Source organism: Lepidochelys olivacea (assembly GCF_965140295.1).
Source record: "Lepidochelys olivacea isolate rLepOli2 genome assembly, chromosome: 4".
In the NCBI taxonomy this organism is placed as follows: domain Eukaryota; kingdom Metazoa; phylum Chordata; order Testudines; family Cheloniidae; genus Lepidochelys; species Lepidochelys olivacea.
The window spans coordinates 132,484,823-132,496,074 of NC_140414.1; the positions used below are offsets into that span (position 1 = coordinate 132,484,823).

General features: G+C 41.0%; 1 protein-coding gene across 7 annotated transcripts in view; it reads left to right on the top strand.

Moving 5' to 3' along the window:
* FAM53A (family with sequence similarity 53 member A) overlaps positions 1 to 8,420 on the top strand; it is a 98,303-nt gene extending 89,883 nt beyond the window's left edge. For all 7 annotated transcript variants that reach the window (XM_084626867.1, XM_084626873.1, XM_084626868.1 and 4 more), the window contains one exon: positions 7,208 to 8,420. In XM_084626867.1, coding sequence (XP_084482993.1) covers positions 7,208 to 7,546 — 339 coding nt within the window. In that variant the 3' untranslated portion in view covers positions 7,547 to 8,420. The remainder of the gene's footprint in view (positions 1 to 7,207) is intronic.
* The last annotated feature ends 2,832 nt before the right edge of the window (positions 8,421 to 11,252 follow it).

An 11,252-nucleotide genomic window follows, 5' to 3' on the forward strand; every position in this document is an offset into this window, starting at 1 on the left:
ATGGCAGATCCTCCTTACGCTATATTCCATAAGCATAAAGTTTTGTTACATTGACACCCTAAATTCACCCCCAAAGTAGTCTGATTTTTACCTGAACCAGTCTATTCACTTACCTGTGTTCTTCCCAAAACCTCACACATGCTCAGAAAAAAAAAAGGGTTCCATTCTCTCAATGTTTGGTGAACCTTTAGCCTTTTATCTGCAGAGAACACAAACAATCAGGAAATCCCCCTAGATTATTTGTTGCCATAATGGAAAGGGTCAGAGGTCAGCCTGTATCCTCTCAAAGAATCTCGAAATTGATCTCAGGCTCTGTTTTTCTCTATCAGCTGTCTAACCTTCCCATATTCATTGGATAAGAGCTCTTTCCACAAGAGCGCAAGCAACATCTATGGTGTTGCTTCAAGAGGTGCCTCTACTTGATATTTGTAAGGCAGCTATGTGGCACTCAATCCACACATTTGCTAGACACTATGCCATGGTACAGTACTCCTCTGCCAGTGCATCTTTTGGAACAGCAGTCCTTTGTTCTGCTCTGCCATCTATGACCTTGCACCCTCCTCCTATTTGAGTACTGCTTGTCCAGTCATCCACAGTGAAATGCAGATAGGGACCAGTACTTGAAGCAAAAGAGAAAGTTACTTACCTGGTAATAACTGAAGGATCCTTTGAGATGTGTGGTCCATACCTGCCCACCTTCTCATCTGCTTCAGCTCTTCTCTGACTTGTGGTGAAGGAACTGGAAAGGCGGTTGGTCTGTCCTGCCTTCTATCTCCTGATACAGTGCATGTGTCACCGCAGTGGAATACAGATAGAGACCGCACATCTCGAAGAACCTCCAGTTACTAATAAGTAACTACCGTATATACTCATTCATGAGCTGAATATTTTTGGTAAAAATGTGATGCATCAAAGAGCGGGGGTCAGCTTAAAATGGATCTACACTAAAATTTGATTTTAAACTCTGTAAAATCATTGAATTGAATATCTAATACATTGTCATTTTGTTTACCTGGAGCGTCTGCAGGCATGGAGCCCCTCGGCTCCCTGTGTCCGCAGTTCGCCGTTCCCAGGCAATGGGAGCTGCGGGAAGTGGCGCGAACCGCGGCCACAGGGGGCTGAGGGGCTCCGTTCCTGTGAACGCTCCAGGTAAACAAAACGTCCTGACCCGCCAGCAGCTTACCCTGATGGGCCGGGAGCTTATGAAAGGGTCATACAGGTTTTTACTATTTTTATCTATCCATCTTGGGGGGTCGGCTTATAAATGACCGGGCTAATGAACGAGTATATATGGTAACTTTCTCTTACAAATCAAAGTGGCAGTTTTATGCCCAAACAGTTTTTTATAAGTTTTAAACTTGAGAAAATGCATTTCCTTCTGAGTCTTTAATTTTAAGTTTTGAGCCTGGAGTTCAGATGCTATAAATCACTTTCTTGGAATTTAAATTAACACAAATGTTAGTAGGTTCCAAACATTCAACACTGCAATGGATAACCTTGTTTGTATTTTTTCCTCTCCTTGTTTTCTGCACTTTTTGTGAATGGTTCCACCTTCCTGCCAGACTGTAGGATCAAGAATGCCTCTTGTATTTGTTTTGCACAGTGCCAACCATTTTGTGAGTGCATCACTGATGATAATGACATTGTTTGAGTCAAACATCGAAGTCCTTATTCTCCACTGTTGTTAGTGCAACCTCATATGCTTCAATAAGTATGCAGGTGTAAGAGTGGAGAATCAGGCCACCCGTGTGCATATGGTTTTTGCACGGTCATTCTGTTCAATGTGGCGTAGCTGTTAAATTAGTATATCTGCTTTTATTTGGTGTGAGCTAAAATTGCTTCTACTGTGTATAAAGTAAAAGCTGCAGTGGTGGGATGATATGGGATCAAATATTTCTTGAAATGTTTGAAATCACTGGAAAATTCAGAGATCTTTGTAAACACTTCGGGGCATGAACTGCAGCCTACTATGTTTTGTCTGTCATAATAGACAGAAACTGGTACAGAGCTCCAGCATGGTGGAGGTCTCTGGGTACTACCACAACATAAATTACTAATACTTGCATATCTCTGATCTTGATTTTTAAATGGAAACTTTTTAAAGAAGTTTTGTAGTAATGTGAAATGTATGATAAAAGTGGCTTACGATAATTTATAGGCATCTCAGTTGCATTCATTAGTAATTACCATCATTGTAATTAGGTGCATAAACCACTTCATGAAAGTGGAACACTTTCCCGACACAAGCTTGACTTTTAGAGAGATGCTGGATTCTTTCTGTGGTGGCTTGATGGAAATATTGATGTAAAGGTGGTGGGATTCAGTTTGCTTCCCTGTGGAAGTTTTGTTCTTAAGGAAAGGCTGACAATCAAAGAAAACCTTTTTCCACAGTCCTCGCAAAACAAGATCTGTGCAATTGAGCACAACAAGCCTGGTGGGTGTTATGTAGGTTTTATGGCTAAACTTACATTGTGAGCTTCCTGGGGCCACGATGATATTGTCTAAGTGCTGTATCAATAATTTCTATAATATTTTGTTAAAATGGTGCCTTTCATAGAGAGGAGAGGATAGCTTGGAAAAAGCAGAGTTGCCAATTCCAAGCATTCAAGAATCATAAATCAGGCCACAAAATACCATGAGATTAAAAAATAATTGGGGGAGAGCAAGGGGGAGTCTTTTAATTTGCCTCCTAGTTTTTGAGCCTTTAGAGTTTGTTTTCAAGCTTCCCTCCATTCCAGTGAGAGCTAGAAACCGGCTACTTTTTTTTTTTTAGAATGAAAGGTTGAGATTCTCATGTAATAACAGTGCTCCAGGAGCAGGGGCTTTAAGAAAAGCACAACATCTTGCAAGTTAGTGGTGAGAACTGGGGCAACACTAAGTACATGTGGGATTTTTGAAAAACTATATTTAGCCTTTCAAGGAGAATGGACTGTAACGAACACATTTCTGTAATACATTGTGGGTTTTTAAACACCACTAAGGACATGGTTAAATTGAATGTGTTGTGTAAAGTCATGTAGCAAAACGCGCCAGTGAAATCACTTATTAAAACAAAAAACTTCAGAAGTGTATAGTGACTTCCTGTGAAATTTCTGAACCAGAGATTCAGAAGCGCATGCACACATCAGCTTGCTTTCAAATTCCTGTGGGCCTAACTTGCTTATTTGGTTTGAAAGCAAGGGTCTAGGGATATTTTCTTTTATTTCCTTTCCCCTCCATTGTTTCCTACACAGAGTTTTAATATTCAGACATTTTATAACCCTACTCCTTCTAAAACTCTTTGAGCTTCTTTTCTTTCTTTACACAAAAGAATACTTCTGGCTGATTGAGTTCCATCCATTGCCAACTGTGGGTTCTTTTGTTTTGTTAGTCCAGCATCCTTTATAAAATGAGGACCATTGAGCAAGTACTCACTGACTCCCCACTGAGCATGATTGTGCTTGAAAGGTGTGGTACTGTACTGGTGTAACATGTAAAGCTTTAGTTAGAGGGGTTTGAATGCATTTCTGGGTCTACCTTTTTTGCTTTGTGAAAAGTAGTGAGATTGTGCTTGAGATAATAAATCCACCTATTTTTAGTTTGGTGTATAAGTTTGTGACAAGTGAGTGAACAAAGAACTAGCTGAATGCACTTGCTATTGTGTTGAAACCAACCAAAAGTTCCCATTCAAGTGGTTTCAGTGCAGTATAGCCAACCGGCAATTTTCTGTTTTATGTACACAAACCTAGAAAGACAACTGTGCTTAGTTTTGATTAATCTGTAGTAGAACTAGAATAAAGCTGACTGGAGGACAATTCAGGGGTTCAAAAATCCCTTTCCAAAAGTATAAATAAGTTTGTTCCTTTGTTTGAAGAGGAGCAGTAACCAGTATCTACCATAAGACTTAAAGGGCTACCTAGAAAATACTTTTTTCCCTCTGTCTGGAGACAGCAGGAAATGTTTTCACCATTTCAAAGCAGTAGGCTACAAGTAGGATTCAAGTATCCTTAACACCCATTTCCTTGCTGTATTGCAGTAGTTCTCAGCCCGGGGCCCCCTGTGGGGGCTGCAAGCAGGTTTCAGGGGAGCCACCAAGCAGGGCCAGCATTAGATTTGCTGGGGCCCATGGTAGAAAGCTGAATCCAGGGCCCTGAGTCCCGCCACCTTGGGCTGAAGCCATAGCAATGTAGCTTCGCAGGGGCCCCTGTGGCATGGGGCCTCAGACAATTGCCCGGCTTGCTACCAGCTAACGCTGGCCCTGGCTTTTATAGGCAGAAAACCTGTTTATTGTGGCATAGGGTGGGCCGTGGAGTTTTTATAGCATGTTTGGGGGAGCCTCAGAAAGGAAAAGATTGAGAACCCCGGCTGTATTGCATTATTGAAATTTGCTGTTTTAAAATCAGGGGTCAATATGAATGAACCCCCATATTCCCTCTTCATATACAGGATATAAAAATGTTTGTTTTCAGTAACTGTATGTATATAGATTGCTATGGATCAATTAAGGACCTAAGGGTGGATCATAGAAATTTCATACAGATACGTAAAAATACACATGATCTGCTTATAAGTATCAACATAAGGAACAGAAATTTGATGAGAGCTCTTCAGCCTTGCGGACAAAGATAAGATCTGAGGGCTGGAAGTTGAAGCTAGACCAATTCATACTAGAAATAAGAGGCAGAACTTTGCAACAGTGATGGTAATTAACCACTGGAGCAATTTACCAAGAGTTATTCTCAATCTACCGATGAAAAGCCCTAGATAAGAGCCTAGTTGTTGTTGTCGTCGTCGTCGTCATCATCATCACTGGAAATCTTTAAATAAAAATTGGATGTTTTTCCCAGAGATGCTCTAGTTCAGCCACAGCTATTGGACTTGAAGCAGGAGGTAATTCATGGAATTCCTATGAGCTCTCTTATGCAAGAGGTTAGCCTAAAGGATCACAATGGTCCCTTCTGGCTTTAAAACCCGTGAATCTGTATAACAATGTGGAGAGAGAATCTTTTTGTATCAGAGAGCACTCCACCTCCAAATTCTAATAACATTGCTGTTCAACCAGTGTAATGCTGTTGACTGCTGCAGAGTTATGCCAGACTTACTCCAGCCAGAGAAAAATGAATCAAGCCCACTGTACAAATAATGGTAGCAATCAGAAGCCTACTCTTGAAGATTTGTTCCATGGTAGCAGTATGATTTGGTGCAGGTTGCCATGAGATACAGTAATAGAACTTCAGTGGTCTCTACTGTGCAGCAAAATCTCATTGAGGTCCTGTATAAGAGTACAAAGTCAGTGAAGCATGTTCATCTTAGTAGTACTATAATCCACTGACTTTCATCCGAGTTGTGCTGTAAAATCATTCTAACATATCACACATTATCTGATTCTTCTCCCCCTCCCCACGCCCCCAGTTGAATACACTGGACCCTCGCTAGAACGTGCATCTGTATAGTGCGAATTTGCATATAACGTGGTCGCGGCCATGGATCCCAAATTTAATTACTTTAATTGCAGTTCATTTTAACACGGTCCCCATGTTAACACAGTACTGTGCATGGATCCCAAATCCTGCTTTCTAGCGAGGGTCTGGTGTGATTTAATCCCTGAATGTGCTGGATTCAAGTTATGCATATCTAGGAAGTGACATGAATTAGAGTAGTAAGCAGGGGGTTGAATGTGAGGGGAGCTCCCAAGTTCAGTGATTTATATGGTCTTGGGCAAGTCGCTTCCCCTCTGTGCCTCTTTCCCTTCTTGTAAAATGGGGAAAGAATATCTACCTTCCTTCCTCAGTGGTGGTGCGAGGGCTAGTTAGTAAATGTCTGTAAATCTCTTCAAATATGTAAAGTTCTTTCTAAAAGGCATCCTGTGCCAGACACTGGTAACATAATGATTGTGTGTACAGTGAGAGAGAAATTGTATAAAATTCTCAATGAGGAATTAGCATAATATACTGTATAATATTGATAAGTACTCATCAGTGAATAGACTGATGTGTTTTAAAAACCGGGTTTTTAACAAAGAATGACAGCTAAACTAAAAACACTGCAAATTTAGAGGGGTCCTTAGTCTTTGTCCATGTGGATCCAGCTTATGGGGTGTGTGTGCACCTCATGCATGGGAGATCAGAACCTTTTGACACCAGTGCCCTTTGGGGCCATACCAGTGCCCTGCATACCTGTGCGCATTTCCCACCTCGCCTGTTCTGTATCCCTCCCCCTGCGTGAGGGTGTATGGGGCAGAGCAGCTTCTACCACCTTTCGCTTCACTCGAGCTCAGCAACCTGTGTGCAATCCCCCGAAGTACCCTTCATCGAGTCAATTTAGAATCATTCAGTTACTTTGCTTAGCTTACTGACAACTTCCTTTGCTGCTCCTTCTTTAAAATGTATTTTTTCTTCTACTTGGTACTGAGGTGCCTTTCCATCTTAAGGCCAAGACTAAACCCCTCCAGGTTCAAGCCAGGCCTTTCATGTGATGGAGTCCCTCTTTTAACTGAGGGACACGATCAGTGTCTACTCTCTGTGGGAAAGAGCAGTGTGCTGCTGAATTTGACTTAGACCAAATCATTAATCTCTTATTCTCTTTCCCCAAGCACCACTTAAGCCTGGGATAAACCAAGTTCTTTAGATACTTCCAGAGCCTGCCTTTATTATTTTGGTAAAGCCATTCAGGAAATCAACCTGTTTGTGACATTAAGGAAGGCTGTAAGAGATCAGATCATCCTTCCTAGAGATTCAAATGGATCACTCAGTATGTTAGTCTTCTAGTAACTAGTAGATATGGCTTTCCCTCAGTCTTCAGGGCCCACTCAGCTAGAGGCCAGGCAACCTCTTCAGCATGTCTAAGAAATGTTTCTGTATGGGTCATTTGCACTTGGAGCTCAGCTCATACCTTTACCAAACATCATGTCCTGGATTTGGTGACTAGATCAGATGCCAAATTGGGAACAGTGGTTCAGAAATCCTTATTTGGCTAGCTGTAGCTAGGACGTCAGACTCTCATGTTAAGCTGGAAATTGCTAGCTAGTCGTAAGTGAGATCCATGTGAACAAAACATCTGAGAACTGCAGTTACTGAACAATAAATAACTTCTTTATTTCCCAAATGGATCCCATTTGCAGAGTTGCTGTAAATTCTCTCCTTAACCACTTTCCCTAAACATTTGAAGGGGTGGGTAGGATGTATGTCTTTTCTATTGCTTTTGGTTAATATATATTTTTTAATTACAGACTTTAAAAAATTCAAAGAGTCTTTGCTCCCTTGATTATGAAGAAGATGATGATGATGACGATGACGACGACACACAAATGAAGACAATTGTGTCATCCCCATGTGATTCACATGACTTTATGAACATCACCACCCCTGGTTCCAGTCCAGTGAAAGAGCAACTGGATGAAGTAAGGCATCATGGGCCATGCCAAGTTGGCTTCAATGTAAGGGATTATAAGAAGGCAGCTGCAGTATGTGAAAGTGATGAGGACACAAGTGATTGTGAAAGCACTGAAGAGGGCATCTTTCCGCTAGACTGTGGGGACTTGGATCTAGAGCAGATTGAAAACAACTGAGGCTCAAAGTTGTGTACTAGAATCAAAGTTGTTCTAAATTAAAATGATTAGTGGATTACCTTTGCAATGCATAATCCATGTCCCTGAATCTCTGTATTGCCTATCTTGGACCTGTGTTAGAAGAAATGTTTCAGGTGGGGGAAAAAAAAGAACCATTGTTATCTGTTTATAGTCTATTGATCAGTATATAAACAACAGCAAAAGACAGCTGGAGGTTAAATGTTATTTTGAACATTAAGGAGTAACTATGATTACAAATTTCCTAACAGATATTTTGCATTTTTATGGCTTTTACAGTTTGGGAGAAAGCATCTCTATTTTGAAATGAATTTTCAGAAGGGCATTCTATAAAACTAAATCTGTCTACAGTGATTCTGGTGTGGGTATATGTTCCGTTTGTTAAAGAGCTTAATGTGAAAAGTGAGTTGCATAATTAAACTGGTAATAAATGATTGGATATCTGGAGATCTGAACACTTAAGTGTCTGGTTGACAACTGGTCCAAAATACTTAACTGTCTCCTTATACAGTGAGTGGTTATAAAACTTCATAACATGTACAAATGGTTTTTCATACATTCAAGACTTTTTGATCAAAATGTAGTAGTGACCTTAAAGGTTAACATTTTTCCATGATTTTACTACTTGAATTGTTTTCCAGCCAGAAGCAATGCTAATTTAGGTGGGTTAAAAGTGCAAGTAGCTGCCCACCTTCTTGGTCATTATTATGTTTTCTGTGGTTCAGAAGAATGTACAAGAGCACTTGAACTTTTAAACAGGGACTTTGTAATGATCAATTCCCCAGGAGGTGATCCCTTCAGCAATACTAGAAGGAAACTAGTCCTTGAATTAAATAAAATGACATTTTGCTTTGCATTTGCATGTGTTTATGAATTTTATTGGTTGATCTATGAAGTCTTTGGCAGATACTGTAGCATGGCATCTCTTTAACATGGGGGAAGTAGTTTTAGATTCTTATCTATCCAGAATATTTTTGCGGGGCTTCATAGGGTAATGAAGTGTCTTTTCACCACTCTTTAAAATGTAATACTGACCATTACAACAGCACAATTAATAATGTGGTTAAAGTGAAGGAATTTTCCACAAACAAGGAGGATTAGTTTGTGGACACTTAAATTTGATGGAGTTGGGGAAGGTAGAAATTAGTTGTGGAATAGTTCAGGGACTGGATGGTGTAGGACTGATTAAATAAAGCTGAATCCACTGCGGTTTCTGCAGCAGTGCCAATGCATTTCAATGAAGATTTCAGTCCCTTCTGTTAGAGCTCGTTTTAAACCGCCTTAGTGGTATACGGGAAAATGAGTACATGTGTCATTGAATGCCACAGCACTCTACAGGATTGGGTTCCAAACAGCTAACCCACTGAGATGTCTAGGGTGTCTATACAAAATGAAAGAAGCCTGGGTAATCAAGAAGTGAAAGTCACTTTGTATACACAATGCATGCCAAATGACAACCTTGCTGCTCTAGAAATGTGGGAGTGTAAAAAAAAAAAAAAAAAAATTAAAACAAATACAGGTTTAGAAAGCTGTAATGTATACAGGAAAGACCTGTTTTTGCACATCGTTGTACAAAGACAGCGAAATCTTGCGCCCATGAAGCGTGCTGCACACGATGGAGGAATCCACACACACACACCATTTCAAAGAACCACGGCTACTCCAAAGGAATTGTTCCTTTTGAAGTGCCAGGATACAGTGCCTTAAGTAAAAAGAAAAGGAGGACTTGTGGCACCTTAGAGACTAACCAATTTATCTGCGCATGAGCTTTCGTGAGCTACAGCTCACTTCATCGGATGCATACCATGGAAACTGCAGAAGACATTGCATCCAATCTCCCTGGAAATGTAGAGGATGCGCCAGTGGAATAGTAAGCCACAGTTAGGGTCCCAGAGGTGCCTTGGTTGAAAATCAGGTACTAGTGGTTGCAGTACAACCATGTTCTCCATTTTTTTTAAATGGAGCAATAAAGGCAAGTAAATTTGAATGAACTTAATGAAGCAGAGTGATAGCCACGGGCAGTAGGATGGCTGGAATCACTTAAAATCTAATAAAAAGAACAGGAGGACTTGTGGCACCTTAGAGACTAACCAATTTATTTGAGCATAAGCTTTCGTGAGCTACAGCTCACTTCATCGGATGCATTCAGTGGAAAATACAGTGGGGAGATTTATATACACAGAGAACATGAAACAATAGGTGTAACCATACACACTGTAACCAGAGTGATCACTTAACTTAAGCTATTACCAGCAGGAGAGCAGGGGGGTGGGGGGGACCTTTTGTAGTGATAATCAAGGTGGGCCATTTCCAGTAGTTGACAAGAATGTCTGGGGGGGGGGGTGGATAAATATGGGGAAATAGTTAAAATCTAATGTTTCCATTTTAACACACACTTCTCATTCCCTGAAGTTTTATAGTTTTAAGGAGATTGGTGTGGTGACAGCAGGGGCTCTTTAACCCATAAGAGGAGAGCCTAAAAAGTGAAAATAAAAGGAGAAGTGTCTTTTGAGGCATGGGTACAGAGGGAGTTCAGGGGAGAGGCTCAGCAGGGAAAATTTTTTACGTTTGCGAACAAATTATCAATGTAAAAAAAAAAACCACCTTACATTTATTAGAGAAACGAAGTTTGAAAGACCTCCAAGCAGAGGACCGTACACCAGGAACTCCAGATTTCTAATCTCAAATCCGTGGTCTGAGCAAGTCAGTGCTCTGTGCCTTAGTTTCCCCCAAGCAAGCCTTAATTCCCCTCTCACAGGTGTGCTGGGACTAGGCAACATGCAGAGCTCTGGGGGCAGGAAGCGCTGTCGAAGTGTGAAACAGTCTTTATTTAGGAGAATACGGAAGAAGTTAGGGCCACTCTTGGATAAAGAACAAATTTCATGGAAAAATAAACGTAGTAGCCACCTACTTTTCAGCTTGGGTTTTTATTAGAGAGTGACCAAGAAAATAATGAGTTGAACAGCTGTGCTAGAAAAATTGCAAAATCCTGGGGAAATGAAATCTGTTGAAAGAGGAATATGTATACTTTAGGTCTACATACTAATATAATCCCATGTGAGAGCTAGGAATTAAAGGAATTACTGCAATTTCGTGGTAGCTTCAGACAGTGATTCTGCCATTGTATAATGCACAAAATTATAGGGCCTGCCCCAAAAGAGTTTATTAGACAATGAACTTGCCACATTTATGTATTACATGCAAGTTTTCCATGTCCCTAATAACCCACAGTGGACAAGTGTAGTAGGGAGTTTTCAAAAAGGAAGTCCTACAGCATTGTATGCCAACTACCTGCAGTCTGTCACAGGTTGAGCTATGCCCTTTAGAGGGTTCAGATTTCAGCTCTCAGATGTGCTGAGACCCAGGTCTTTTGGGGGAGATATGAAGTCACCTGTCTTCTATAGGGGGAAGAGCTGGTAGGAACAGAATAAGATGAAAGATTGGCTGTGGTTCCTTTCTGCCAGAGAACCAGTGAAAGAACCCTAGATGGAAGAAGCTAGGAAAGGGCCAGAGGAGGCCAGGAGCTAAGTTAGAGAAGTACTCTGGGGAGCCAGAGAAGAGAGCCTCAAGAGCAATAGCCACCACAGAAATGGCTCTGGGAAACCATTGAGAAGGGCAGCCTTGGGTTTAGGGAATAATATTGACTGCAACTTGAGGGCAGAGTAAAAGGAGGGTCCAGACTTCTGGG